This window comes from Somniosus microcephalus, chromosome 15 (assembly GCF_052327205.1).
Source record: "Somniosus microcephalus isolate GS21.2 chromosome 15, FLI_Smic_1.0, whole genome shotgun sequence".
NCBI classification, from domain to species: Eukaryota; Metazoa; Chordata; class Chondrichthyes; order Squaliformes; family Somniosidae; genus Somniosus; species Somniosus microcephalus.
Genome location: NC_141001.1, coordinates 126,345,666 through 126,360,108, shown reverse-complemented (window position 1 = coordinate 126,360,108; position 14,443 = coordinate 126,345,666). Strand labels below are relative to the sequence as shown.

Genomic DNA, 14,443 nt, shown 5'->3' with positions numbered 1-14,443 from the left:
AATACGTTGCAAAGGGTTTAATCCGAAGAGCCTTGATTTAAAGTGACAACATGATTTAAACACAATGTGCTGCTCCATTCCCATTATAAAGCCCCTCACACCAATGTTCCCTTTAATTTTTTTGGATGCGCGGCCCCTTTAAGGGGCTGTGCGGCCCATTCAAAATTCTGCGCACGCGCGGTTTTTCCTATTTAAAAGCTGGTGAACCGGTTGCGCGGGAGCTGCAGAGCGCTGCGCGACTGCGCTGCTGAAATGAAACATTGCCTCACACACAAAACATTACACTCCAAATGGTGGATTTTTCAGCGGGGATTCCCAGCTGCTGAGAATCACAGGGGGAATCACAAGCCCATGACATTTCTGTATTTGTTGAGTTATTAGCAGATTATTTGTGTAGATGAACACCATTTCCTGTAGAAAGCATCTTTCATGGGCTCAGGACGTCCCAAAGTGCTTTACAGCCAATGAAATAGTTTTTAAGAAGTGTGGTCACTGTTGTAATGTAGGAAAATGCAGCAGACAATTTGTGCACAGCAAGCTCCCACAAACAGCAATGAGATAAATGACGAGACAATCTGTTTAGTAATGTTGACTGAGGGATAAATGTTGGCCAGGAAACATGCCAAGTGTGAGGCAACACAATTTGGGAGTAAAACCAAGGACTGGGAGTGAACTCTTCCTGGAAAGACACTGAAGGGTGAGGATGAAGAGAGGCACCCCGGGGTTCAAATACAGAATTCCCCAGAAGTGCGAGTGTAGGGAGATAGTTATAAAAAGGCCAATAGTATTTCTGTTTCTATAAATAGAGGGATGGAGTGCAAGAGTAAAGAATTAATGATAAATTTGTACACAACACTGGTTAGGCCGCAGCTAGTTTTGTGCCCCATTATAGAAAGGAGATTAAAGTCACCGAGAGCGGAGAGTGTAGATTCACCAGGGGTGGAAACTGGAGCGCTGAGGAGAGACTGGAGACACTGGGACTGTTCCCACTGGAGCAGAGAAGGTAAGGGGAGATTTAATAGAGGTTTTTAAAATTGCAACAAGTTTGACAGAGTGAGGAGAGATTAAGAGAACTGTCTTTACACCGAGGGTGTAGTGTCCGTGTGTAGATAAAGACACTGAAGACAGGAGTTGGTTCATAGGTATTTACTAAGCAAGTCTGGGGGGGGTTTCTAAAGGATATACACAATACACAGGCTTATATAGCCCAAGTGGCAATTACCGGCATTACGCACACCTGGGGCTCTTAAAGGCACATACACCATAATTCCTCCCCTTCTAGCTAACTAGTACATCATATTTTAAGTAATTATTAATTACATGTTATATGCAAAATAATATACATTGCTGTATTAATTAATTATAAGTTAGTCTCTCAGGAGGCTTCCTGACTCGGTCCGGATAACGCCTCGGGGGTGTAGTAGTTTCTGGTGGTGTAGTAGGTTCTTCTGGCAAGGCTGATTCGGCTTGAAGGCCAGTGTCGGGTTCATCGGGCTCCAGTATCACCGGATCGGAGGTAGATATGGGTATCTCTACTTCATCGTTAGATGTATAGAGTGGTGGTGTAGGTTGTCCCTTTTCGGATGACTTGATGATTTGGTCAGCATGGCGCCTTATTATGCTGTCTCCGATGTCCACGGTATACATCAGTGGTCCTAATCGTGTGCAGATAGTTCCAGGCTGCCATTTCTCGGTACGGTAGTCCCGGGCCAAAACCGGTTGGCCTATCTGGAAGGCCCTAGTTGGCCTTTCATTCATGCCCTGAAACTGCCGGTTCTCCACGTCCCTTCGGATGTTGGGCTTGACCAAATCCAGCCGGCATCTTAGGTTTCTATTGTAGAACATCATGGCGGGAGTTTGGTTAGTAACCATATGCGTTGCATTCCTATATGCAAACAAGAAGTTATCCACCTTGTGCTGAAGTTTTATGTCTTCATTACCCATGGCCTTGATGGCCTTCTTGAAGGTCTGGGCAAACCTTTCAGCCAATCCATTGGTGGCGGGATGGTGTGGGGCGGACGTGTAGTGCTTTACCCCATTGTTCTTTAAGAACTTTCTGAATTCTTCGGACATAAATTGCGGTCCATTATCAGAACATATCTGCTCCGGCAGCCCATTCCTGGCAAATATGGTCCTTAATACTGTGATGGTTTTTTCCGTGGTGGTGGAGGACATCTTTATTACCTCCGGCCACTTGGAGTGTGCATCAACTGCGATTAAGAACATTGAGTCCATAAATGGACCAGCAAAGTCGATGTGCACCCTTTGCCAGGGAGATGAGGGCCACTCCCATGGATGTAGAGGGGCCTGTGGCGGAGCATTTTGGACCTTCTGGCATCCTAGGCAGCTCTTGGTCATGTCTTCGATGTCTCCATCGATACCTGGCCACCATACAAACGCCGTGGCTAGGTTCTTCATTTTCACTCCACCCAGATGCCCCTCATGAAGCTCCTTTAGTACTTTATCCTGGAGTTTGGGTGGAATCACCACTCTGGATCCACACATCAAGGTTCCTCAGCACACTGACAGCTGTTCTCTTCTTTGCGAGAATGCTGGCAACAGCGGTTCGCCATGTGCTGGCCATCCCTTCACTGTTAAATCGTAGACCCGTGAGAGAGTAGGGTCATTTCTTGTCTCCCTTTCAATGGCAGAATTTGTCACCGGTAGACATTCCACTATGGTAGAGTGGAATATCTCTACTGGGTCTACTGTAGGTGCCTCTTCTATCGTTGGCAACGGTAGGCATGATAAACCGTCAGCATTCCCATGCTGTTTTGACCCTTTGTATTCAATGTTGTATTGGTGTGCCCCTAGAAAAAGGGACCACCTCTGTAGTCTTTGTGCCGTCATAATGGGGACACCTTTTTTAGGGTTGAATATGGAGATGAGGGGTTGATGGTCAGTCAGCAAGGTAAATGTTTGTCCGTGTAGGTAATGGTTGAATTTCTTCACTCCCCATACCAGGCTGAGTGCTTCCCTGTCTATCTGGGCATAGTTACGCTCAGCTGAGTTCAATGGGCGTGACGCAAAAGCTATCGGCCGTTCCGGGCCATCAGGGAATCTATGGGACAATACCGCTCCTATGCCGTAAGGGGATGCATCGCACGCCAGTCTGATTGGTAGTAATGGGTTGTAATGAGCCAAAATTTTCTCGGATGTGATTAAGTCTTTACATTTATGGAAGGCACGTTTACAGTCTTCGTTCCATTTCCAAATCACTCCTGTCTCACAGAATCACAGAAACCCCACAGTGCAGATAGAGGCCATTTCAGCCCATCGAGCCTGCACCGACACATATCCCACCCGGTCCCCGTAACCCCTACACCAACACATATCCCACCCTATCCCTGTAACCCCACGTATTTAATCCCCCTAACACTAAGGGTCAATTTATCATAGCCAATCAACCTAACCCGCACATCTTTGGACTGTGGGAGGAAACCGGAGCACCCGGAGGAAACCCACGCAAACACGGGGAGAATGTGCAAACTCCACACAGACAGTCACCCGAGGCCGGATTCGAACTCGGGTCCTTGGCGCTGTGAGGCAACAGTGCTAACCACTATGCCACTGTGCTGTCTGTAGAAGATCATTAAGAGGGTGTAGAATAGTTGATAAGTTCGGTAAAAATTTATGATAGTAATTTATTAATCCCAGGAATGACCTTAATTGTGAAACATTTTCAGGTGCTGGGGCTTTTATAACTGCTTCAATTTTTTCAGGTGACTTATGCAACCCTTCCTTATTAATTATGTGGCCACAATATGATATCTGATTTTGGAAAAATTCGCACTTGGGGCGATTTGCTCGTAGGCCCCGTTCTTTCAGCCTAGTGAGCACCTGCTCCAAATTGGCAAGGTGCTCGTTGTCGTTTTCTCCTGTTATAAGGATGTCATCTAGGTAGCATTGAGTCCCCGGAATCCCTTGCAGGACTTGCTCCATAGCTCTTTGCCAGATAGCTGGAGCTGATGCTATTCCAAAAACCAGTCGATTGTACTGGTACAGGCCTTTGTGTGTGTTTATTGTGAGATACTTTTTAGAGGTCTCCTCAACCTCCATCTGTAGATATGCTTGTGCCAAGTCAATTTTTGTGAAACGTTTCCCTCCGGATAGTGAGGCGAAAATATCTTCTATCCTCGGAAGAGGATACTGTACCGTGTGAAGGACCGGGTTTACAGTCACCTTAAAGTCCCCACAGATGCGAATTTTTTTCTGTTCCTCAGTTATTTTTCAATGTTTTTTTCATGACTGGAATGATGGGTGTTGCCCATTCGCTCCAATCTATTTTGGATAATACGCCTGCCTTTTCCAAATTCTTCAGCTCTGCCTCGACTGCCGGACGTATTGCGTATGGCACCGGTCTTGCCTTAAAAAATTTTGGAATTGCTGTATCTTCCACTTTTATTGAGGCGGTGATGCCTTTCAAGGTTCCTAGTTTCTCTTGAAACACTTCTTTGGCGTTGGCCAAGATGTCTTTTAATCGTTCAGGTATGATGTCATCATTGTTTTTTTCCTTACTGGTCACCGTCAGTGCCTGAATGGAGTGCCAGTCTAAACGTATCTTCCTTATCCATTCACGTCCCAACAACGGTGGACCACCATCTTGTAGAATGTATAAATACAACTTTTGTATTTCTTTGCCGTTGTATACCACAGGCACCCTTATTTTTCCTTTGGGGTAGACTTTCTGCCCCGTATATGTTTTTAAGATAATGGATGTGTCTTTTAGAGGTATATGCGAAAATAGCCTCTCGTAATCTCGTCGATTTATTACGGTTAGAGCTGATCCTGTATCTAGCTCCATTTTAACTGGGGACCCTGCTATTGTGAGGGTAACCCAAATGGTTTGGTAATCCTCTTTGGCAAGTACATTATGTAATTTGAGACAGCTTAGTCTCTTGTTTCCGGAGTCGCTGTTGCTCTTCTGGTCTTCGGAGCTATTGTCCGTCATCATTTGTACCTTCCTGTACTTTTCTTTATTGATTTTTTGTTTTCTGTCAGTGGATTTATTTTGTCCAGATTGGCATACCCGTGCAATGTGTCCAATCTTACCACATTGCCTGCATGCTTTGCCCTTGAACCAGCAGTCCCTCTGGTTATGGGTGGATCTGCCGCAGCGATAACATCTTCCGAACTCCTGTGTCATTTTATGGGTGCCGAAGTCCTGTGTCTCTTGTTGTATCTCTGCAGCTCCTTTTGCTGCTGCTTCGTATGATACAGCCATACTGAAAGCTTTGTCCAATGTTAAATCTTTTTCAGAAAGCAGTCTTTTTTGTGTTCCTTCACTTAAGAGACCGCAAACAAATTTGTCTCGAAGATAATCCGATAGTCCTGCTCCGAATTGGCAGTACTTTGATAGCTTTCTTAATTCGTTTAGGTAATCAGCGTTACTTTCATTCTTGTGTTGATTTCTCTTGAAGAACTTGAATCGTTCCGCTATCAGCAGCGGTGTTGGGTTTAAATGCTCCTGCAGGGTATCAACAATTTCTTTAAAAGTCTTGTCCTTTGGTTTGGCTGGAGTGATTAAATTTCATAACAGCCCGTATGTCTTCGCGCCCATTAAGTTCAGAAGTACTGAAGCTTTTTTTTCATCTGTTATTCCATTTGCAGTGCAATAAACCTCTACTCTTTCCACGTATGTGGTCCAATCTTCTATTTCGCCATCAAAAGCCTCAACATTACCAGATTTAGGCATTTCAGAAAAGATATGGCGCTTCCCGCGCTTTTTTTTTCTCTCTGTAGCAACGATATGGCGCTTCCCGCGCTTTTCCGCCGCTGCTACCGATAACAACGCTGTTTTACTGTGGTTTCCGTTTATTCACTGTTGGAGACTCGTTCCCGACGGAGGTCTAAACGCTGACCTGTTTGCCGCGCCGGCCGTCTCCCGAGTGCACCCTCCCAGTCCGTTATTGCTTGCCTCCGATTTCGCTGCCTGTCTCAGCTGTAGAGCCCGCCGCTGGAGCTCCAGCCTGACGCCCAGGAAGGAAGGATTAGCGCAGTACCTGTCACCAGCTTGGCCAGCTGGTGAAACCACAGTTTCTCTTACTTCCTTGAGTCTTCTGGACGCTGGAGGAATCGATGTCCTTGAGGTGCTGCCGAATTGCAGGTAAGTCCGTTTCCACTTCGTCGCCACTGTAGTGTCCGTGTGTAGATAAAGACACTGAAGACACGAGTTGGTTCATAGGTATTTACTAAGCAAGTCTGGGGGGGGGGGGGGGGGTTTTCTAAAGGATATACACAATACACAGGCTTATATAGCCCAAGTGGCAATTACCGGCATTACGCACACCTGGGGCTCTTAAAGGCACATACACCATAATTGCTCTTAAAGGCACATACACCACAGAGGGTTGTTGGAGTATGGAATGGTTTGACATGGAGAGGCTGAGGCAGAGACCACTGCATCTTTTTGATGGGAAAATACGATAAATATTTGAAGCACAGGGAGGGCATGGGCAGTGGGATGAGTTTAGGATTGCCTGGGCACAGAGCCTACACAGAAAGGACAGGCTGAATGGCCGCCTTCTGTGCTGTTACATTCAAACTGTGTACGTTTTATAAGTTATAGACATAATTAAAATTTACTTCTTACCTGTGTTCAAATTCACTAATAAAATTCTCGTATAGCTGCAAAAGAAATTTTTTTCCAATTATATAATCTTGAAAAGGCAAATTAAAATGTCTGCATCAAAACTAGTGCGGCCAAATGGCGTACCTTGATCAGACCATCGCCAGTAGCAAAGCAGGGGTTCTGGACAAAGTTCTGCAGTCGGACGGTCAGCTGGTGCCACAGTCTGTGTTAAAACACATTCAAAATGCAACAGGATTACAGAGCGCAGAGATCCGAAGAACACCCTGCCTCCCCGGGGAACACACGCTGCCCTCTTCCCCAGGGAACACACGCTGCCCTCTTCCCCGGGGAACACACGCTGCCCTCTTCCCCGGGGAACACACGCTGCCCTCTTCCCCGGGGAACACACGCTGCCCTCTTCCCCGGGGAACACACGCTGCCCTCTTCCCCGGGGAACACACGCTGCCCCACCCGGGGAGAACACACTGCCCCACCCGGGGAGAACACACTGCCCCACCCCGGGAACACACACTGCCCCACCCTGGGGAACACACACTGCCCCACCCCGGGAACACACACTGCCCCACCCCGGGGAACACACGCTGCCCTCTTCCCCGGGGAACACACGCTGCCCTCTTCCCCGGGGAACACACGCTGCCCTCTTCCCCGGGGAACACACGCTGCCCTCTTCCCCGGGGAACACACGCTGCCCTCTTCCCCGGGGAACACACGCTGCCCTCTTCCCCGGGGAACACACACTGCCCTCTTCCCCGGGGAACACACACTGCCCCACCCCGGGGAACACACACTGCCCTCTTCCCCGGGGAACACACACTGCCCCACCCCGGGGAACACACACTGCCCCACCCCGGGGAACACACACTGCCCCACCCGGAGAACACACACTGCCCCACCCGGGGAACACACGCTGCCCCACCCCGGGGAACACACGCTGCCCCACCCCGGGGAACACACGCTGCCCCACCCCGGGGAACACACGCTGCCCCACCCCGGGGAACACACGCTGCCCCACCCCGGGGAACACACACTGCCCCACCCCGGGGAACACACACTGCCCCACCCCGGGGAACACACACTGCCCCACCCCGGGGAACACACACTGCCCCACCCCGGGGAACACACACTGCCCCACCCGGGGAACACACACTGCCCCACCCGGGGAGAACACACTGCCCCACCCGGGGAGAACACACTGCCCCACCCCGGGGAACACACACTGCCCCACCCCGGGGAACACACGCTGCCCCACCCCGGGGAACACACGCTGCCCCACCCCGGGAAACACACGCTGCCCCACCCCGGGGAACACACACTGCCCCACCCCGGGAACACACACTGCCCCACCCCGGGGAACACACACTGCCCCACCCCGGGGAACACACACTGCCCCACCCCGGGAACACACACTGCCCCACCCCGGGAACACACACTGCCCCACCCCGGGGAACACACACTGCCCCACCCCGGGAACACACACTGCCCCACCCCGGGAACACACACTGCCCCACCCCGGGAACACACACTGCCCCACCCCGGGGAACACACACTGCCCCACCCCGGGAACACACACTGCCCCACCCCGGGGAACACACACTGCCCCACCCCGGGGAACACACACTGCCCCACCCCGGGGAACACACACTGCCCCACCCCGGAAACACACACTGCCCCACCCCGGGGAACACACACTGCCCCACCCCGGGAACACACACTGCCCCACCCGGGGAGAACACACTGCCCCACCCGGGGAGAACACACTGCCCCACCCGGGGAGAACACACTGCTCTCTTCCCCCCCACCCCGGGAACACACACTGCCCCACCCGGGGAGAACACACACTGCCCCACCCCGGGGAACACACACTGCCCCACCCCGGGGAACACACACTGCCCCACCCGGGGAGAACACACTGCTCTTTTCCCCCCCACCCCGGGAACACACACTGCCCTCTTCCCCCCTCCCCGGGAACACACACTGCCCTCTTCCCTCCTCCCCGGGAACACACACTGCCCTCTTCCCCCCTCCCCGGGAACACACACTGCCCTCTTCCCCCCTCCCCGGGAACACACACTGCCCTCTTCCCCCCTCCCCGGGAACACACACTGCCCTCTTCCCTCCTCCCCGGGAACACACACTGCCCTCTTCCCCCCCCCTCCCCGGGAACACACACTGCCCTCTTCCCCCCCCCCCTCCCCGGGAACACACACTGCCCTCTTCCCTCCTCCCCGGGAACACACACTGCCCTCTTCCCCCCTCCCCGGGAACACACACTGCCCTCTTCCCCCCTCCCCGGGAACACACACTGCCCTCTTCCCCCCTCCCCGGGAACACACACTGCCCTCTTCCCCCCACCCCGGGAACATACACTGCCCTCTTCCCCTTCCCCCCCCCCCTCCCCGGGAACACACACTGCCCTCTTCCCTCCTCCCCGGGAACACACACTGCCCTCTTCCCCCCTCCCCGGGAACACACACTGCCCTCTTCCCCCCTCCCCGGGAACACACACTGCCCTCTTCCCCCCACCCCGGGAACACACACTGCCCTCTTCCCCCCTCCCCGGGAACACACACTGCCCTCTTCCCTCCTCCCCGGGAACACACACTGCCCTCTTCCCCCCTCCCCCACCCCGGGAACACACACTGCCCTCTTCCCCCCTCCCCCACCCCGGGAACACACACTGCCCTCTTCCCTCCTCCCCGGGAACACACACTGCCCTCTTCCCCCCACCCCGGGAACACACACTGCCCTCTTCCCTCCTCCCCGGGAACACACACTGCCCTCTTCCCTCCTCCCCGGGAACACACACTGCCCTCTTCCCCCCACCCCGGGAACACACACTGCCCTCTTCCCTCCTCCCCGGGAACACACACTGCCCTTTTCCCCCCACCCCGGGAACACACACTGCCCTCTTCCCCCCACCCCGGGAACACACACTGCCCTCTTCCCCCCACCCCGGGAACACACACTGCCCTTTTCCCCCCCACCCCGGGAACACACTGCCCTCTTCCCCCCTCCCCGGGAACACACACTGCCCTCTTCCCCCCTCCCCGGGAACACACACTGCCCTCTTCCCCCCACCCCGGGAACACACACTGCCCTCTTCCCCCCACCCCGGGAACACACACTGCCCTCTTCCCCCCCCACTCCCCGGGAACACGCACTGCCCTCTTCCCCCCACCCCGGGAACACACACTGCCCTCTTCCCTCCTCCCCGGGAACACACACTGCCCTCTTCCCCCCACCCCGGGAACACACACTGCCCTCTTCCCCCCCACTCCCCGGGAACACGCACTGCCCTCTTCCCCCCACCCCGGGAACACACACTGCCCTCTTCCCCCCCACCCCGGGAACACACACTGCCCTCTTCCCCCCACCCCGGGAACACACACTGCCCTCTTCCCCCCACCCCGGGAACACACACTGCCCTTTTCCCCCCCACCCCGGGAACACACTGCCCTCTTCCCCCCTCCCCAGGAACACACACTGCCCTCTTCCCCCCACCCCGGGAACACACACTGCCCTCTTCCCCCCACCCCGGGAACACACACTGCCCTCTTCCCTCCTCCCCGGGAACACACACTGCCCTCTTCCCTCCTCCCCGGGAACACACACTGCCCTCTTCCCTCCTCCCCGGGAACATGCACTGCCCTCTTCCCCCCCTCCCGCCCACACACACCCCCACCCCGGGAACACACAACTAGAGAGGGTACAGAGATTTACAAGGATGCTGCCAGGAGTGGAGAATTTTAGCTATGCGGAAAGATTGGACAGGCCGGGGTTGTTTTCTTTGGAACAGAGGAGGCCGAGGGGAGACTTGATTGAGGCGTATAAAATTATGAGGGGCCGAGAGTGGATAGGAAGGACCTATTTCCCTTATCAAAGGGTTCAATACCTAGGGGGCATAGATTTAAAGTAATTGGTAGAAGGATTACAGGGGATTGAGGGGAATTTTTTTCACCCAGGGGGCGGTGGGGGTCTGGAAGTCACTGCCTGAAAGGGTGGTCGAGGCAGAAACCCTCATCAGTACTTGGATATGCGCTTGAAGTGCCGTAACCTACAGGGCTACGGACCAAGAGCTGGACAGTGGGATTAGGCTGGAAAGCTTTGTCGGCCGGCACGGACACGATGGGCCGAATGGCCTCCTTCTGTGCTGTAAATTCCTATGATTCTCTGATCCAGACGATAGAATCATAGAATGGTTACAGCACAGAAGGCCATTCGGCCCGTTGAGCCCGTGCCGGCTCTGCGCAAGAGCACTTCAGCTGCTCCCACTCCCCCCGCCCTGTCCCCGGAGCCCTGCACATTTCTTTTTCAGGTACTTATCCAACTCCCTTTTAAGAACATAAGAAATAGGAGCAGGAGTCAGCCATTCGGCCCCTCGAGCCTGCTCCTCCATTCAATGAGATCATGGCTGATCTTCTGCCTCAACTCCATTCACCGGCCCTATCGCCCTATCCCTTGATGCCCTTACTAGTCAGAAATCTATCGACTTCTGCTTTGAATATACCCAATGACTGAGCCTCCACAGCCCTCTGGGGTAGAGAATTCCAAAGATTCACCACCCTCTGTGTGAAGAAATTTCTTCTCATCTCAGTCCTGAATGGCCGACCCTTCATCCTGAGGCTGTGGCCCCTGGTTCTAGACTCCCCAGCCAAGGGGAACATTCTCCCAGCATCCACCCCATCAAGTCATAGAGTTATACAGCACAGAAAGAGGCCCTTCGGCCCATCGTGTCCGCGCCGGCCATCAGGCCCTGTCTAATCTAATCCCATTTTCCAGCACTTGGTCCGTAGCCTTGTATGCTATGGCGTTTCAAGTGCTCATCTAAATGCTTCTTGAATGTTGTGAGGGTTCCTGCCTCTACCACCCTTTCAGGCAGTGAGTTCCAGATTCCAACCACCCTCTGGGTGAAAAAGTTTTCCCTCAAATCCCCTCTAAACCTCCTGCCCCTTACCTTGAAACTATGCCCCCTGGTTATTGACCCCTCTACTAAGGGGAAAAGTTCCTTTCTATCTACCCTATCTATGCCCTTCATAATTTTGTACACCTCAATCAGGTCCCCCCTCAGCCTTCTCTGCTCCAAGGAAAACAACCCCAGCCTGTCCAGTCTCTCTTCATAGCTGAAGCGCTCCAGCCCAGGTAACATCCTGGTGAATCTTCTCTGCACCCTCTCCAATGCAATCACATCCTTCCTATAGTGTGGCGACCAGAACTGCACACAGTACTCCAGCTGTGGACTTACCAGCGTTTTGTACAGCTCCATCATAACCTCCCTGCTCTTATATTCTATGCCTCGGCTAATGAAGGCAAGTATCCCATATGCCTTTTTAACCACCTTATCTACCTGTCCTGCTACCTTCAGGGATCTATGTAAATGCACACCAAAGTCCCTCTGATCCTCTGTCCTTCCTAGGGTCCTACCATTCATTGTGTATTCCCTTGCCTTTAGTCCTCCCAAAATGCATCACCTCACACATTTCAGGGTTAAATTCCATTTGCCACTGTTCTGCCCATCTGACCAACCCGTCTATATCGTCCTGTAGCCTGAGGCTTCCCTCCTCGCTATTTACCACTCCACCAATTTTCATGTCATCTGCGAACTTACTGATCATACCTCCTACATTCATATCTAAATCATTAATGTACACTACAAACAGAAAAGGACCCAGCATCGATCCCTGCGGTACACCACTGGACACAGGCTTCCAGTCACAAAAACAACCTTCGACCATCACCCTCTGCCTCCTGCCACTAAGCCAATTTCGGATCCAATGTGCCAAATTGCCCTGGATCTCATGGGCTCTTACCTTCCTGACCAGTCTCCCATGTGGGACTTTGTCAAAAGCCTTACTGAAGTCCATGTAGACTACATCAACTGCACTACCCTCATCCACACACCTAGTCACCCCCTCAAAAAATTCAATCAAATTGGTGAGACATGATCGCCCCCTGACAAAGCCATGCTGACTATTCTTGATTGATCCTTGCCTCTCCAAATGGAGACTAATTTTGTTCCTCAGAATTTTTTCCAATAATTTCCCTACCACTGATGTTAGGCTCACTGGCCTGTAATTTCCTGGTTTATCCCTACTACCCTTCTTGAACAATGGTACTACGTTAGCTGTTCTCCAGTCCTCTGGCACCTCCCCTGTGGCCAGAGAGGTTCTGAAAATTTGTGTCAGAGCCCCTGCAATCTCCTCCCTTGCCTCACACAGCACCCTGGGATACATCTCGTCTGGGCCTGGGGATTTATCCACTTTTAAGCCCGCTACAACCTCCTCCCTCTCAATATTAATTTGTTCAAGTATATCACAATCCCCCTGCCTGATTTCTATGCCTACATCATCCTTCTCCATAGTGAACAGAGATGCAAAATAGTCATTTAAAACCTCACCTACATCTTCCGGCTCTACACACAGATTGCCACTTTGGTCCCAAATGGGCCCTAGTCTTTCCCTGGTTATGCTCTTGCCCTTAATATACTTATAAAACACCTTGGGATTTTCCTTTGTTTTGCCAGCCCGTGTTTTTTCATGCCCCCTCTTCGCTCTCCTAAGCCCTGTAATAATTTTGTATGCTTCAATCAGATCCCCTCTCATTCTTCTGAATTCAAGAGAATATAGGCCTAGTTTACTCAATCTTTTCTCATACGACAGTCCCGCCATCCCAGGAATCAATCTCGTGAACCTTCGTTGTACTCCCTCTATGGCAAGTATATTCTTCCTTAGGTAAGGAGACCAAAATTGTACACAGTACTCCAGGTGTGGTCTCACCAAGGCCCTATATAATTGGAGTAAGACTTCTTTACTCCTGTACTCAAATCCTCTTGTAATGAAGGCCAGCATACCATTTGCCTTCCTAACGGCTTGCTGCACCTGCACATTCACTTTCAGTGACTCATGTACAAGGACACCCAGGTCCCTTTGAGCATCTGCATTCCCCAATCTTACACCATTTAGGAAATACTCTGCTTTTCTGTTTTTTCTACCAAAGTGGATAACTTCTCATTTATCCACATTATATTCCATCAGCCATGTTCTCGCCCACTCACTGAGCCTGTCGAGATCCCCTTGAAGCCTCTTCACATCCTCTTCGCAACTGACACTGCCACCTAGCTTTGTATCATCAGCAAATTTGGAAATGTTACATTTAGTCCCCTCATCCAAATCATTGATATAGATTGTGAATAGCTGGGGCCCAAGCACCGATCCTTGCGGTACCCCACTAGTCACAGCCTGCCATCCTGAAAAAGACCCATTTATCCCTACTCTTTGTTTTCTGTCCGTTAACCAATTCTCAATCCATGCCAGTATATTACCCCCAATTCCACCTTTCGAAAGCACTGATTGAATCTGCCTCCAGCAGCCTCTCAGGCACCGCATTCCCAGCTTAACCACTCCCCCAGTGAAAAACTGTCCCCGCCTGTCGCCAATCTCCGCCCGGCCCGAGGCTGTGGCCGGGGAGCGGGAGCGGGAGGCCGGGAGAGGGAGGCCGGGAGAGGGGGGAGCGGGAGGCCGGGAGAGGGGGGAGCGGGAGAGGGGGGAGCGGGAGAGGGGGGAGCGGGAGGCCGGGAGAGGGGGGAGCGGGAGGCCGGGGAGCGGGAGGCGGGGGGAGCGGGAGGCCGGAGCCTGTCTCGGGTCCCCCGGGCCCGGCTGCCGGACTCACTTCTTGTTGTAGAGCTCCTCCATGCGGGCCCACTCGGGGCCCAGCTCGGCGCTGCCGCTCTGCTGCTGCTGGAGGAAGGCGCTCAGATCCCGCATGGCGGCGGCTCGGGCCCGGGGGACCTGATTCACTGTCACACCGCCCGGAAACTGCGGCCCAGCAGCTTCCGCTACCGTAAACCACCGGGTA

General features: G+C 52.7%; 1 protein-coding gene across 1 annotated transcript in view; it reads right to left on the bottom strand.

Moving 5' to 3' along the window:
- Nucleotides 1-14,415, bottom strand: part of LOC147107225 (26S proteasome non-ATPase regulatory subunit 13-like) — a 48,917-nt gene extending 34,502 nt beyond the window's left edge. The window contains exons 1-3 of the mRNA XM_086008442.1: nucleotides 14,258-14,415; nucleotides 6,716-6,794; nucleotides 6,593-6,627 (exon numbers count right to left, since the gene is read on the bottom strand). Of these exons, the coding sequence (XP_085864568.1) occupies nucleotides 6,593-6,627; nucleotides 6,716-6,794; nucleotides 14,258-14,352 (209 nt within the window). The 5' untranslated portion in view covers nucleotides 14,353-14,415. The remainder of the gene's footprint in view (nucleotides 1-6,592; nucleotides 6,628-6,715; nucleotides 6,795-14,257) is intronic.
- Between the last annotated feature and the right edge of the window lie 28 nt (nucleotides 14,416-14,443).